The sequence below is a fragment of the Pagrus major genome, chromosome 5 (assembly GCF_040436345.1).
Source record: "Pagrus major chromosome 5, Pma_NU_1.0".
Lineage (NCBI taxonomy): Eukaryota > Metazoa > Chordata > Actinopteri > Spariformes > Sparidae > Pagrus > Pagrus major.
Window position 1 is genome coordinate 40,843,260 of NC_133219.1, and position 15,000 is coordinate 40,858,259.

Below are 15,000 nucleotides of genomic sequence, written 5' to 3' on the forward strand. Positions count from 1 at the left end.
CAAGATGAAGAAACACGCTCCAGGACCGCAGCCCTGCTGGTCCGAGCTCAGGCTGTCGGTGCAGTCTTCCTGCAGGACTCAGGGGAATTAGCTCAAATGGTAGAGCGCTCGCTTAGCATGCGAGAGGTAGCGGGATCGATGCCCGCATTCTCCAAGACTCTTTTAACCCTTTACTGTCTCCTCTGTGTCTGAGAGCAGAGACTCAGTCTGAACACACACTCTGAAACACGACACGCCGCAGACATCGATCACATGCCGAGTCGCTACCGCCGCAAAAAAACAGCCGAGTCATGATTTCTGTCCGTCTGCTTCCAAAGGTCAGCTCATGTTTCCTCGCTGTGTCTGCGTCTCATCAACGTGCTGACTGTAGACAGATCGACTGCTGAGCAGCTGAACAGAGAACGATGATGTTAATATTTGTACTGTGAACTTCAGAGACTGTGACTCAAAGCTCACAGAGAGAAAAGCAGAATGTGTAATAAACGTTTATTACACATTCTGCTTTTCTCTCTGTGACTGACTTCATTACAGACTGATGGTCGCTTTATTTGATGAGTTCTGTTGGTGTTCTTGTCTAACAACTGACGGCTCATCAGACGAGGTGGCCGAGTGGTTAAGGCGATGGACTGCTAATCCATTGTGCTCTGCACGCGTGGGTTCGAATCCCATCCTCGTCGGTACGATTCATTTTGACATGAACAGAACTGCAACACTTCACGATCACATGCTGCTCGTAATATGTTCTGAAATGCATCATGGGTAATTTAATCACATCTGACTGGACTGCTCTGCTGGTACCTGAACTGATCCCGATCCAGCTCCTCTGCTCCACTCTGAACATCAGGATCCAACAACGCTGCTGTGATCTGGTCCACCTGAGTTCTGGTCCGGTCCAGCTGGTCCTGAAGTCTCTGGACGATGTCCTGAAGAGACGACTTCTCATCCTGAAGACAGACAGACAGCCAACGGCCACAACGTTTATTAATGTCTCAGTGTTGAAGAAACAGTTTAAATGTTGATGTTCTGACGGGTCCAGCAGGAGACTTCATGTGCTGCTGGTTCGGTGCAGCACCTGAGCATTTTATTTTCCCAGGTCTGCTGTTGTAGTTTTCCCTCAGTGGATGTTTTTGTGAGTTTTATGATTCTTGTTTATGTTTGTGTGTGTTGTTTATTTAATATCTGCTGTGAAACTGTAGAATAACTTAAAGTATCCGAGCACAGAAAACACTGCAATTCTTTAGATTGACGTCATGTTTCACATTTGTTTATTTTGACTTAATCAGTAACTTAATTTTTGAGAATACAGACAGCTGAGTGAACTGAAGCTGGCTGGTAGCTAAGTGACTATTTAGCTGCAACAGGTGATTATGTTTTTATCTAAATTTACAGTAATATACTCTAATGGTGTCAAACACAGTGAGGTCACCGGACAGAATAAAACCTGCAGGAGTTGAAAATATGTTAATGAAGGTTCTTATTAGTGGCTATAAAACAGATTCAGGGCTTAAAGTCATTTCTACAGAGCTCTTCAGGAGATTAAGTTAACAAGCTCCACCATGTAAAACAAAAACGGGAAACTAACAGTTGTATCTCAGAAGAAGTTTGGAAGGAATATTGTGAATTTCAGTGGAGGACATCGAGCTCAGCTGCTGGAGGAACTGTGGCTCCCAGGAAGCCAACACTTGTTTTGGGCCCGGTCCAAAAGTAGATGAAAATTTTGATGTACAGAATTAGTTATTATGTTTGGGACAAAAATTATATTTAAGTGGGATGAACTCTGTTATGTTTAACTTCTACAAATATTAAAACAAAACACTTATTTGGAATCCTAAGGACACGACTGCAGCGTCTGTAGAGAGCCGGCACCATATTACCTCTTCAATGGGGCTCCAGGAACATTTGAAGTAATTAGGAAAATGTATATTTCCCCAAAACGCCCTTCTTTTGTTTAAAAATGTTTCTTCAACTCTTTATAACTTGTCTATGTTTGTTTCATTTTCCACAGGCTCTGCTGGTCTTGTGTTGGGTTAAAAACTGAAAAAATGGTTTGCTCTCTGAAAGGACACATCTAAAGATGATTATGTAACTGTAACAAGATGTGAAACCAAATAAAGGAAATAAATGTAAAACAAAAAATAAACCTGCAGGAGTTTGTTTGAGCCACCAGCAGAACCAGAACCAGAAGCAGAACGTCTGTTGGGACTCTGGAGGATAAATTGAATACACGTCTCTGTTGTTGTTGCTGAACAGCCGACGGTGGAGACTCACCTGCAGTGTGTCGATGGATGACTGAAGCTGAGACTCTCTGATCTCTCTGATCTGTTTCTCTTTGTCAGCAGCAGCCTGCAGCGCATCACACTCCAACTACACACACACACACACACACACACACACACACACACACACACACACACACACACACATAAAATCCAGATGTGATTTAAAACACTTCATTTACACGTCGACACATACCTGCATCTTTAGTAGCCAGATCCCACAGATTTACCTGTCCCAGTGTGATCTGTCGGGTTAGCTCCTCCCTCAGCTGCTGGAGCTCCGCCTCCAGCTCCACCTGCTGTCTGCTGCTCTCCACCTGTCTGTCTCTCAGAGCCTGGGCCTCCATCCGCAACACAGACAGCTCCTCCTGCTGGAAAGACATGTCCTGAAGACAGACGGACAGAGAGCAACATGTGTGAACCAGAGAAACACCAAACTGTCCCATGTTCACAGTGAGACACACACACACACACACACACACACACACACACACACACACACACACCTGTGTGTGTGTCCTGGCCATGTCCTCCAGCTGTCTGCAGTGTCTCTGAGTGTCCTCCAGGTGGAGCTGCAGACTTTGATTCTCAGCCTGAAGACTGTGAACCTGCTGCTGAGCACGACGAGCCTGAAACACAAACTCAGGTCAGAGATCACACACACACACACACACACACACACACACACACACACACACACACACACACACAATAATACAAGTGTCCTTCATCCTGAGGTTTAGAGTGTCTACCTGCTCTCTGAGTCCTCTCAGATAGTCCTGAAGTCCTGAAATGATTCCCTCCAGATCCCTCTGAAGAGCTTCATTAGCCAAAATCTGACCTGCAGGAGGAGGAGGAGGAGAAGAAGGAGGAGGAGGAGGAGAAAGAGGAGAAGAAGGAGAAGAAGAAGGAGGAGGAGGAGAAGGAGAAGAAGGAGGAGGAGGAAGAGGTGGAGGAAGAGGAGGAGGAGGAGGAGGAGGAGAAGAAAGAGAAGGAAAACGAGGAGGAGAGGAGTTACATTTTATAACGTCGCCTCAGCCAATCCAAGGGCTCCAGTTTGAGAGACTCTGTGATTGGTCAGCAGTCTCCTCACCGTCAGTCAGCTGTTGCTCCAGCTCTTTGATCTCCTGTGTCTCCATGGCGATGCGTGACAGCATGTCGTCGAGGCGATCCTCCAGCTCGCTCTTCGTCCCGCTCATCCTGTCCAACAGCCGTCTGCAACCGGACAACCGGGAGGTCACATGGGCCTGAGAGAGAGACGTCAGCCAATCAGAGCAGGTTCATCGCTTCACTCTGCTTCCTTATTGGTTACCCTAACCAGCTTCCAATAAGATCAGTGTAGTGCAAACTGTTCTGTATACAGTTGGTTTGTAGTCTGGGGATAAAAAGTCATGAGTGAGTCATCATGTGATCGATGTCCGCAGTGTCACGTTTCAGAGAATCAGCTGTGATTGTTTGCTTTGACATCACACTGACCCGACAGTAAAGGGTTAAAAGAGTCTTGGAGAATGCGGGCATCGATCCCGCTACCTCTCACATGCTAAGCGAGCGCTCTACCATTTGAGCTAATTCCCCTGAGTCTTAAAGGAGCAGTCCACTGAATCTGCCTGTTTACACCCCCCTCCCCCTCTGACCTTTCTCCTGGCCTGCACACCACAGTCCTCCCTCCTCCCTCCTCTTCTCTCCTCCCTCCTCCTCTCTCCTCTCTCCCTCCTCCTCTCTCCTCTCTCCTCCCTCCTCCCTCCTCTCTCCTCTCTCCCTCCTCCTCCTCCTCCTCCTTCCTCCTCTCTCCTCCCTCCTCCTCCCTCCTCTCTCCTCTCTCCCTCCTCCTCCTCCTTCCTCCTCTCTCCCTCCTCCTCTCTCCTCTCTCCTCCCTCCTCCCTCCTCCCTCCTCTCTCCTCCTTCCTCTCTCCTCCCTCCCTCCTCCTCCTCCTCCTCCAGGTGCCACCTGTATCAGTCTGGTGTCTGCAGACGTCTCAGGTGTTTAGTAGAAGGTTCGGATGCTCAGTTTTCATTTTATGCACTTAATGTTGTGTCAGTTTTTCAATGTGGTTTTGCAAATGTATGTATGGAAGTTAGATATTCCAGCATTGTGACGACACGACTTTACAATACAGTGTTTCAGATTCTGAACTTTTAAAACAACTAAGAAGCTACAGTCATGCAAACAGCTCTGTGAGGCTTCCCCACTGCTACATGCTAACAGCTCTGTGAGGCTACCCCACTGCTACATGCTAACAGCTCTGTGAGGCTACCCCACTGCTACATGCTAACAGCTCTGTGAGGCTACCCCACTGCTACATGCTAACACGCTCACACTAATGTTCACCATCTTAGTTTAGCGTGTTAGCATACTAACATCGGCTAACTGTCAGTTAACACAGTCCAGCCGAGGCTGATGTCATCAGTTCTTCAGGTATGTGGACACATGAACATGTTGGACCAGCAGAGTTCTGATTCATCCTGAGGGGAACATGAACGTCACAGAGTTGTTGACATGTCTCAGTCTGCAGGACGACAGCTCCTTTATGTTCTTTGCAGTGCATTGTGGGACAACAGTGTCCTTCATCAGCAGACTCAGTAACGTCCGTCTCTTCACTCTGACTTCAGTTACAACTTCACCTCTTTTCACACCTCAGACTGAAACCTGCTCAGAGCTCGGCTGGTTCACACACAGAGATGTTTGTGTACTCACAGTTCAGTTACCAGTCGTCCACCTCAGAGACCACACAGAGCTGCTGGTTCACACCTTCACCTCCTGCTCCTGCTCCTCCTGCTCCTCCTGCTCCTCCTCCTCCTCTTCTATAACTCAGTTCACAGTAAACTTCATCTCTCCTGCTCTCTGATCCAGAAACATTCAGCTCTTCATCTGTTCTCTTCTCTCCGTTACAAACTTCTCCTCCTCTCCCCCTCTCTTTGAATCAACACAGGAAATCTGTCTCCCAGCCAATCAGAGAGGCAGCTGCAGGGTGACAGGTCATCCTCTGTCCAATGGGAGCCTCCGGCCCTCAGATTAGGGGGCTCCCCCGGGGGGAGGAGTCAGAGCTTCTTAAAGAGACGGCAGGCGACCTGTTGATGCTGTTTCTGATGTAACTCTGAACAGAGAAGTAAAAGGAAAAACCTCCTCTCTTTACTGCTTTTCTTTACTGCTTTTCTTTACTGCTAATGATACTGTGAGGAACATAAAGAGGGAGAATGAGAGTCGAATGCAGTTTAAAGAAAGTTTAAAGTAGCAGCAAGTTTAAACACCAGAGTTCTCAGTTATAAAACCTACAGAGTGACACCACACAGGCAGGTGTTCAGTGGACTGCTCCTTTAAGACTCAGGGGAATTAGCTCAAATGGTAGAGCGCTCGCTTAGCATGCGAGAGGTAGCGGGATCGATGCCCGCATTCTCCAAGACTCTTTTAACCCTTTACTGTCTCCTCTGTGTCTGACTGCAGGACAGAGTTCATCATGTTTCTGATGTGCAGGGAGGACAGAGGACAGAGGACAGAGTGCAGGACAGGAGAGTGTCACTGAGAGCAGAGCAGAGAGAGGACAAGAATCATCTCATCTTTAAAGATCCTTCATCCAAAATAATCAGCAAGTTAACCTCCAGACATCTGCTCACAAACAGCCACAACAATCCAGCCTGCAGGTTTAATCCTGACAGACGATCGGAGTTTAACAAGCAGCGGTTATTTACACTGAGCTCTGTGTCTTTGAGCTGTTTTATTTTGGCTCAATAACCAGAACTCAGACTGCAGAACTGATGACTGCGTGGCTTTGCCTACTCCAGAACAGGTCCGTTGCTGGTGCAGCTCGGCTCAGTGCGGCGCAGTGAAACTGGTGATAAAAAAGTAAATCAGCGAGGCTCGGTTCGACTCGGCGCAGCCAAAAGTGCTGGTGGATAACGGTAAAATATATCTCTCTGTTCTCTTTGTGTCGGTGGATGAAGACACAAAACAGGGAACAGTTTGAAGTTGATGCAGATAAAATACAACAGATTTCAGATGATCTGGTGGATGTTTGCTGGTGTGAACTGGAGGCTCCGGGTGCAGGAATAATGGAGAGCAGCTCAACATCGTTAGTCTGAAAATAGTACCAAACCTGTAATGATAGACAACTGGTTGAATATCAACACAGTTCCCATTTCAGTCAATAAATCCATGTCTGTCCCACTTTGTTCTGTCGTCACGTGATATTAAAACAGCTGCCCCGTGTGAGGCTCGAACTCACGACCTTCAGATTATGAGACTGACGCGCTGCCTACTGCGCCAACGAGGCCTGAAGACTGTCCTCCTGTGAATGAGACAGGGTGTCACTGTGGTAACTGTGGAGCGACCTGGTTATTTAAAATGTCTTCTTCCTGTGTAACGAGGCTGTTGCAGCTCCTGTCAAGTCCTAAAGTTGAGCAATAGTCCTTTAACCTGACAGTTTATTCTCTACCTCAGAAACTACACTTGTAGTAGTAATGTTGAGAAACGACTCATATTTAATAAGCACGGACAGTAAAGGCTGTTTCACCTTTCTTTTGTAGTTTCATTGAGTGTTACTGCTGTCGTCTCTGTGGCTCAGGTGTTCTTCTACACATCAGTATTCACGGCGACCTCACAGCGGCGCTGCCTCCATGTTTGAACTCCAGGCACCGAACACCTCACCTCTGTGTTTTCATTATGTTTGAACTCTTCCTCACTGGAGTGAGGGCTCGTGTCCACAGAGAGTTTTTCAGTTGTTGTAAATGTCTCATCTTCTCAGAAAGACTCTGGTGACGTCACCGTGGCCTAGACCATAATATTCACTGTATTTCGTCTCTATGGATGATGTCATCAGCCACATCGTCCTCTGATGTCCCGATGTCAGATCAAAAACAAACAGATAGTAAACCTCAGAGGGTCAGAGTCCATCACACAGCGGCGGCTGTCAACATACTGTTGTCATAGAGACAAGACGCACACTCCTGAGAGGACAGACGCAAACACTCTGTGGACACTACCAGACCAGACCGTGACAATCACTCACATGTTGTGGGTCTGTGGGCTCCGGAGTCAGCAGTTGTGTCTCCAGCTCTTCCTTCTGTCTCTCTGTCCTCCAGCTGTCCTCTGTCTGTCTGTCCATCCGTCTCCTCGTCTCGTCAGCTTCGTCTCTCAGCTGCTCCACCACGGACAGTTTAGTGACGAGACAACACAGCGGCTCCTGTTCCTGAGTACAGAAACCTGCTGATTAACTCCTCAGAGCTCTCAGAGATCATCATCCAGAGTCCACACATCTGTAAAGGACGTGTTGTCAAACTCCATGACTGTGGAAACACAATCAGAGTTTAGTTGCATATTTGCTCTATGGATTTAAAGTGTTTGTTGTTGTTGTTGTTGTTGTTGTTGTTGTTGCTGTGACCTCATTTTGCCCCACACACACTTCTGAAACCACACACACCTCCTGGTTACAGTATGTGTCAGTTACCTGTCTGTGAGTTTTGTTTTCCTCCGGTTCAGCTGCTGACTGCTGCTCTGTGTGACTCACCTGCAGGTCAGCCTCAGCTACACACACACACACACACACACACACACACACACACACACACACACAATAAAACAACAGTCAGTTTTGATCATGACACTGACACGTGGCTGTAAATCAGCTACAAGATCTAATATTAGAACACAGCAGATAAACGAGTGTTTTTATTCTCTGTTGAATGTCAGAAAAGCACGAGAGCTTATTATTTGCGATCATGGCGGGTTAAAGATTAATGCGACGAGGATGGGATTCGAACCCACGCGTGCAGAGCACAATGGATTAGCAGTCCATCGCCTTAACCACTCGGCCACCTCGTCTGATGACACTCACAGTCAAACAGTAAGAGTCTGACTTACCTTTGAGCCATATTTCCCTGTTAATGAGCTGCATGCTCACACTAACATCCTGCAGCTACTCAGACGAGCCTGTCTATGAACAAACCTTCACTCCGGACTGTCTGTTGTTGGTTTTCATGTCTCTTTTTAAGGCGAACACATTTCTGGTCTTGTGACAAAACTCTCCAAACAGTGTTGTTGTCCGTCAGACACCAGGACAGACAGTAGGTACCGTGTGTCCGTCAGACACCAGGTACCGTGTGTGTCCAGATCTGATTTTAAAAAAAGCTGCCCCGTGTGAGGCTCGAACTCACAACCTTCAGATTATGAGACTGACGCGCTGCCTACTGCGCCAACGAGGCCTGGAAACCTGTACGCTGCGACTGAGACGAGTTGTCTCTGTGAAGTGTGCAGTGATTATGATTTTAAGTGTCTTCTTATGGCTCTGTCACATAATGACAGTCGGTAATAACCAGTCGATCAGACAGTTCGTCCTGACTTCAGAGGGAAAAAGATCCTCGGTTCAATGGTACCGTTGTTCTTTGTGCTCTCTTCACTGAGCTTCCTCAGTAGAACTGAGCCAGTTAAAGCTAAACACAGAAGCTGCAGACGTGTGGTGCTGAGACGAAGACACTGTAACCTGACATGGGGCTGCATGTCTCTGAAGACAGGAGACGGAGACTAAAGTGGTGAGCTGACCAGCAGCGTCCAGGACGGCAGCCTGCTACAGCTGCTCTTCATCGTCACGTCTTTTATTGCTACCTTCTGTATTTATGTACTTTTTATAGATTATGTTGATTATCAGGTGCAATATTACTTCTTTCTGACTACCTCAAATATCGCTGCCAGTTTTAATCTCAATGTCACTTCTTTCTACTTTAGTTCATTGTTAGTTTGCTCTTGTATTAACTTGTCTTACTTCTATTGTTGTTGTGTGAGGCACTGGGTTTTGCACGTAACTCTCTGAACACTACATGTTGTATATTTTGTATTTTTCACTCGTACTGTAAAATGCTGTACATTTTGTAGTTTCCTCCAGGATGAATAAAGTTCTGTCTCATCTTCAGACTTACAGCAACACTGAGACAACATCTCAGTGTTGTGTTCACTGTGTACATTGTCATGCTTGTGTTGATACTGTGTTCTGATTTTAAAACAGCTGCCCCGTGTGAGGCTCGAACTCACGACCTTCAGATTATGAGACTGACGCGCTGCCTACTGCGCCAACGAGGCCTGAACATAACTGATGTGTGACTGAGACAAGTTGTCAGAGTTACTTACTGTGTCTGAGATAAACTGGATGAACTGAACAAAAGGTGGTTTAGGTCTCACAGTATCAGGACTGAGGGTGGACTGTCTGAAGAGAAGTACTCTTTTACACATTGTGATTGAGACGAGTTGTTGTGTTGTAGTGACTTCATTTTTAAATGTCTGCTGACTGTGTCAGAGAGCCAGTTGCGGCTGTTGTCACATATTAAAGGTGAGCAGTAGTCTTTGAACCTGACAGTTGCTTGACCTTGGAGAGCGAATGACCTTAACACAACGTCCACATTTTTATGCTTTCTCATTGATGTCAGCTGACTGGAGCTCTGACAGCTCGCTGTGGCTGTTGGAGGAGGATCTGACAACTCTGAGCTCAGCAGAGTGAAGAAAGGGTTAAAAGCGTGTTGGAGAATGCGGGCATCGATCCCGCTACCTCTCGCATGCTAAGCGAGCGCTCTACCATTTGAGCTAATTCCCCTGTTCATGCAGCAGGAGTCCAGTCCCTCCCGTCTCCTGCTCTCCACATGCTGCTATTTTTATAAGCAGACTCATGTTTCTGGAGGAGGTTCACGCTGCATGCATCAGGACGCTCTCTGCTCATTTTCACTCACCACTAATTTATGGAACACAAGTGGAAAATAAATCTCTCACCAGCAGAAATTCGTCCACATCAGATAAATAAAGACTCTTGGAGGAGACCTGGAGCATGACGCAACGACAGCAGCACTGTTTGGACCAGTGAGTTAAGGTCTTTTACTTCACCAGTGTTTACACCACCATCATTTGTGTCATGTGCACGTCACAACATCTGGACTAAATAGTTAAACTGACAGCTAACACAGCTGTACAACAGTCATCAAGACACTGACAGCGTTTCAGGTGAAGGTCATCGTCTTTCTATTGAATTCTTCTTGCATCTTGGACGAGGACACGAGGGAGACGCAACCAGAGAGCGTTCCTTCTCTAAATATAGGCAGACCTGTTCAGCTGTTGGGTGAATGGGGCCCTGTAACGAGCTCGTTCCAGCTCTCTGATCATTAACCTGGCAGGCTGTGACCCATTCATCACTTCTGTCTGTTGCCAAGTGCAAACACTCTTATTTCATGTAAGAAAGCAGCCTGAATGCAGTGTATATGATGTTTAAGTCATTTAAATTTAATAATTTAAATTCATTTATAAAACTGAAATTTACAGAGATTAAGAAGCAAGTAGAACGAATATTAAATTGTTTGCACGTTGATATTCTCATAGTTCATATTTACAGTGTAACATGTCTGAAAATCTGGAGATAATTTAGTTTCAAAATGTGTCAAATCTCACCTATATTGCATTTGTAATATTTTTGAAGTAGGTAACTATGATTATCACTTCCTCGTAACTGCGTTATTTTATTTTGAAAGTCTGGTGAGAATAGCTGAAGTCAGGCAGAGGAGCGTGGAGCCACACGTCTTTGTCATTAATGACTTTATGATTTCCTTTTGTTGAAGTTAACTGTGGAACTTTATCGAGCGGTCCTGTGGATTTTATTTGACGTGGATGAAGATGAAGGGAATCGTCAGAGCGTCGAGCTGAAGCTTCAGTCAGTGGAAACCTACACTTACCTTCACCTTCTTCCAGCAGGAGGCGCGATGACTCCATGTCTCCAGGAGACAGCTGATCCGGGGTCTGCAGGGAGGAGGAAGAGGAGGAAGAGGAGGAGGAGGAGGTGATGGTTCTCCTGATGTGTCGAGCTTTGCCGATGTACGGACTCTCAGCCACAGAGTCCACAGAGTCCACAGAGTCCACAGAGTGGACGTCCTGATGACACAGACGAGAGTATAAACTCGACACTCTGAGTCTAATTCAGATATTTTTATTTGTGGTTGTTTGAGAATCAAATGTCAGAATGAAACAAAGTAACAATGTGACTGATCAGCTGAATCAGACAGGTTGTGTCCAATCAAGTACACAATAGCAGAAAATGGAAATACACAAGTACCTCAAAACTGTACTTAAGTACACATACTTAGTTACACTCCATCACCGGTTTTCACTCAGATATTGATTATCAGTCAAAAAGTAGTATTGGACCATACAGACAGTACAGTACAGCTGTGATAGTCCGAAGTGTGTGTGTGTGTGTGTGTGTGTGTGTGTGTGTGTGTGTGTGTGTGCGTGCGTGCGTGCGTGTGTGTGTTACCTGTATGCAGCAGGTGGGCAGAGGGTTGAGTCTGGTATCTATCTTGTAGAAATGGAGCTCCTGCTCGAGCTCGTACAGTCTGTGAAAGGCTCTCGTCAACTCAACCGCTGTCTTCTCCAGCTGAAGACACACAAAAAGCTTTTATTGTGAAGAGAAACAGGAAGTCTGAACATTACAAAACACACAGCAAACAGAGCCGATGCTAAAATATCACTCAGACAAAACAGAATCATGTGAAACACGGGTCCTGATCATCTACAGGAGAATCAGCCAACGTGATGACTGCAGCACTGCAGGTCAAAACACACTACAGACAACACACACACACACACACACACACACACACACACCTCTCAGTGTGAAGCTACCTGGGATCAAACTGCAGGAGTCTGAGAGAGCTAGGGATGATGGGAGATTAATGTTAATGTCATGTCACTGTACCTGATAGGCCACGCCCAGCTGAGAGACAGGAGGGCGGGGCTAAGAACACAGAGACAGGTGGAGAGAAGGGTTCACTTTATTAACACGGCGAGGTCTGACATCATTCTGATCCTGTGACATCACACTGTGACATCACAGTGTGGCGTCACAGTGTGACATCACATGTTGGCTGTGGCGTGTTTGAGCCTCTACCTGCAGCAGAGAGGAAACGACTGAAGGAGAAGAAGAAGAGAACCGGACCGCTCCGGAGAACAGCTGCAGGAGACGACAGAGAGGAGGAAGAGAGACGGACAGAAGGACTTTAGAGGTCAAAGGTCAAACACCTGGTCTCAGGTGTGTGTGTGTGTGTGTGTGTTTGTGTCGTACCAGCTGAGTCTTGGTGTGCAGCTCTTGCTCCAGCAGTGTGTGTGTGTGTCGGTGTGTTTCTGTCTGGGCCGTGAGCGTTCGGCTTGTCTCCTCCTGCTGGTGGAGTCGAGTCACTGCGGCCTGCTTCTCCCGCTGCAGCCTGCTGAGCTCTGATTGGCTGCTGTCCACCTGCTGCTGCAGACGCTCCAGCTCCTCTGATGACACATAAACACAGTGTCACCGTTACGTCGTTACGTCACACTCTCTACTGTGTTTTCTGATGTTAAATGTCGTACCGGCGCTGAAGCGTTGGTGGGCGTGTCCTCTCTCCTCCTGCGTGATTGGCAGCTCGTCCAGCCTGTCGAGTGTCCGGAGGTGGTAGAGCAGGAAGAGGCGGGAGTGCTGCAGTGAGCAGGCGGGGTTTCCTGACAGGGAGAGCTCTGATAGGCTGCTCAGAGAGCGCAGCCGGGACAGCTCGTACAGCTGCAGACACACACACACAGAGACGACTGTAACAAAGTTTACTGATCGTTAATCAATCATCTGATCGTTTATCAGCAAAAACAACAAATGTCTTCAGGAGCTCTGAGATGGAGCGTTTGTGCGCTGAGAGAAAAAACGCTGCACGTGCGTCTCGTCTCTATGACAACAGTATGTTGACAGCCGCCGCTGTGTGATGGACTCTGACCCTCTGAGGTTTACTATCTGTTTGTTTCTGATCTGACATCGGGACATCAGAGGAGGGTGTGGCTGATGACATCATCCATAGAGACAAAATACAGTGAATATTATGGTCTAGGCCACGGTGACGTCACCAGCCCGCCGCCTGTTTGACATCACACAGTGATCTGAATGTGACACTGAGCAGCTGCTGTGATCAGTTTCTTCCTCAAGTGTTTCATTGTTGATTACTTTCTTGATTCATTGATTAGTTGTTTGGGCTCTAAAATCTGATCAGTGTTTTGTCCACAACACAAAGATCTTCAGTTTGCTGTTGCAGAAAATATTCACATTTAACACGCTGACATCAGAGACGCAGCCTGAACTCACAGAGGTGATGAGGTTGTGCTGCAGGTGCAGCGTGTGCAGCGACTGCAGCTTCCTGCTGAGCCACACGGGAACGTGTTCGATCCTGTTGTAGGACAAGTTCAGACGCTGCAGACTGGACATGAGCTCCAGTCCCTCAATCCTCCTACACACACACACACACACACACACACACACACACACACACACACACACACAAAGTGCTGCATGCTGCATGTAATCACGCACTCACAGAACTGGAGTTACATCCAGTAACAAGAACCAGAACCAACACAACATCTTTATCTACACCCACCATCACAGGAACGCACAAATATACTGTTAATCAGTGTGTGTGTGTGCGTGTGTGTGTGCGTGTGTGTGTGTGTGTGTGTGTGTGTGTCTCACTGGATGTTGTTGTGTGCCAGCTGCAGCTCTCTCAGCTGTGTCAGAGTGTTCAGTCTTTCCATCCTCTGGATCACGTTGTGGTTCAGTCTTAAACTCTCCAGGCGCCGACAGCCATGAAGGTTCTCTATGAACTGAACCCCACACACACACACACACACACACACACACACACACACAGACACACACACACACACACACACACACACACACACACACACACACAGACACACACACACAGACACAGACACACACACACACAGACACACACACAGACACACACACACACACACACACACACACACAGACACACACACACACACACACACACCAAAGGTAATGACAGCACTAACAGCAGCAGCAGCAGCAGCAGTGTGGGCTGTGGACCATCAGTACCAGTGTGTTCTGACCTTGATCCGTTTGTCTCCAGTTAATGACGACAGGTTGAGGGATCGGATCAGAACCACAGACTGACAGCCAGTCAGCTTCAGCAGCAGCTCCTCTGTTATGTACCTGATACCTGACAGGAGAGTATTGATTACTGATTACTTCATGTGGTGTTAAAGCTCTTTGTCCATATTTCCTCCTCACCTCCCCGGTTCTCCTGAGAGTCTGCAGCTCCTCCTGTCTCCCTCTGCTCCTCCATCTCTGGACCAGACAGCTGGACAGGCTGAGGACGGACGAGAGACAGACAGGTGGTGAGACAGACAGGTGGGGAGACAGACAGGTGGTGAGACAGACAGGTGGGGAGACAGACAGGTGTGAGACAGACAGGTGGTGAGACAGACAGGTGGGGAGACAGACAGGTGGTGAGACAGACAGGTGGTGTTATGGTGTATTCTGTAACCTTACCAAATTCCAACCCGTCCTCTCCGTGACACCAAACCATAATGATCCTAATGGGACCTGTTCTTTGGAGAGCTTAAAGGAGCAGTTCACCCAAAAACTAAACTTCAGTCATCATCTGCACATTTCTGGAGCTTCACAGTGAAACAGCTGCAGCAGCTGGTCTGAAGAGACGTTATTTACACCCTCGAGGTGCAGTGAGCTCGTGAGTCCACGTCAGACAGCGTGCACGCTAACACTGACACGCTAACACTTTGAGCTCAGCAGCTCCAGTGAAGACTTCAGTTTAAGAGAATGGTGTAAAATCATTTAAATTAATATTTGATAAATACAGATAAAACATGTAACCACTATATAATGATCCAAAAGTTTTAAAACCTCAAAAA

At 47.1% G+C, this 15,000-nt stretch overlaps 1 protein-coding gene, 1 long non-coding RNA gene and 8 other non-coding genes across 10 annotated transcripts in view; 3 read left to right on the forward strand and 7 right to left on the reverse strand.

The window, feature by feature from the left end:
• LOC140995732 (uncharacterized) overlaps positions 1 to 13,097 on the reverse strand; it is a 33,971-nt gene extending 20,874 nt beyond the window's left edge. The window contains exons 1-14 of the mRNA XM_073465809.1: positions 13,026 to 13,097; positions 12,634 to 12,820; positions 12,185 to 12,204; positions 11,993 to 12,031; positions 11,552 to 11,671; positions 10,974 to 11,169; positions 7,718 to 7,794; positions 7,280 to 7,459; positions 3,370 to 3,523; positions 3,029 to 3,117; positions 2,783 to 2,905; positions 2,507 to 2,662; positions 2,269 to 2,364; positions 799 to 944 (exon numbers count right to left, since the gene is read on the reverse strand). Of these exons, the coding sequence (XP_073321910.1) occupies positions 799 to 944; positions 2,269 to 2,364; positions 2,507 to 2,662; positions 2,783 to 2,905; positions 3,029 to 3,117; positions 3,370 to 3,523; positions 7,280 to 7,459; positions 7,718 to 7,794; positions 10,974 to 11,169; positions 11,552 to 11,671; positions 11,993 to 12,031; positions 12,185 to 12,204; positions 12,634 to 12,820; positions 13,026 to 13,097 (1,655 nt within the window). The remainder of the gene's footprint in view (positions 1 to 798; positions 945 to 2,268; positions 2,365 to 2,506; positions 2,663 to 2,782; positions 2,906 to 3,028; positions 3,118 to 3,369; positions 3,524 to 7,279; positions 7,460 to 7,717; positions 7,795 to 10,973; positions 11,170 to 11,551; positions 11,672 to 11,992; positions 12,032 to 12,184; positions 12,205 to 12,633; positions 12,821 to 13,025) is intronic.
• On the forward strand, positions 82 to 154 carry trnaa-agc (transfer RNA alanine (anticodon AGC)). The gene has a single exon. It is a non-coding gene; the product is annotated as a tRNA-Ala (tRNA).
• trnas-gcu (transfer RNA serine (anticodon GCU)) lies at positions 596 to 677 on the forward strand. Its single transcript has one exon. It is a non-coding gene; the product is annotated as a tRNA-Ser (tRNA).
• On the forward strand, positions 5,602 to 5,674 carry trnaa-agc (transfer RNA alanine (anticodon AGC)). Its single transcript has one exon. It is a non-coding gene; the product is annotated as a tRNA-Ala (tRNA).
• Positions 6,472 to 6,544, reverse strand: trnam-cau (transfer RNA methionine (anticodon CAU)). Its single transcript has one exon. It is a non-coding gene; the product is annotated as a tRNA-Met (tRNA).
• On the reverse strand, positions 8,010 to 8,091 carry trnas-gcu (transfer RNA serine (anticodon GCU)). The gene has a single exon. It is a non-coding gene; the product is annotated as a tRNA-Ser (tRNA).
• trnam-cau (transfer RNA methionine (anticodon CAU)) lies at positions 8,399 to 8,471 on the reverse strand. The gene has a single exon. It is a non-coding gene; the product is annotated as a tRNA-Met (tRNA).
• trnam-cau (transfer RNA methionine (anticodon CAU)) lies at positions 9,270 to 9,342 on the reverse strand. Its single transcript has one exon. It is a non-coding gene; the product is annotated as a tRNA-Met (tRNA).
• trnaa-agc (transfer RNA alanine (anticodon AGC)) lies at positions 9,778 to 9,850 on the reverse strand. Its single transcript has one exon. It is a non-coding gene; the product is annotated as a tRNA-Ala (tRNA).
• A 1,106-nt stretch (positions 13,098 to 14,203) lies between the features above and the next one.
• Positions 14,204 to 15,000, reverse strand: part of LOC140995771 (uncharacterized) — a 1,660-nt gene continuing 863 nt past the window's right edge. Inside the window, exons 2-3 of the long non-coding RNA XR_012178788.1 lie at positions 14,360 to 14,438; positions 14,204 to 14,288 (exon numbers count right to left, since the gene is read on the reverse strand). This is a non-coding gene — a long non-coding RNA (uncharacterized lncRNA). The remainder of the gene's footprint in view (positions 14,289 to 14,359; positions 14,439 to 15,000) is intronic.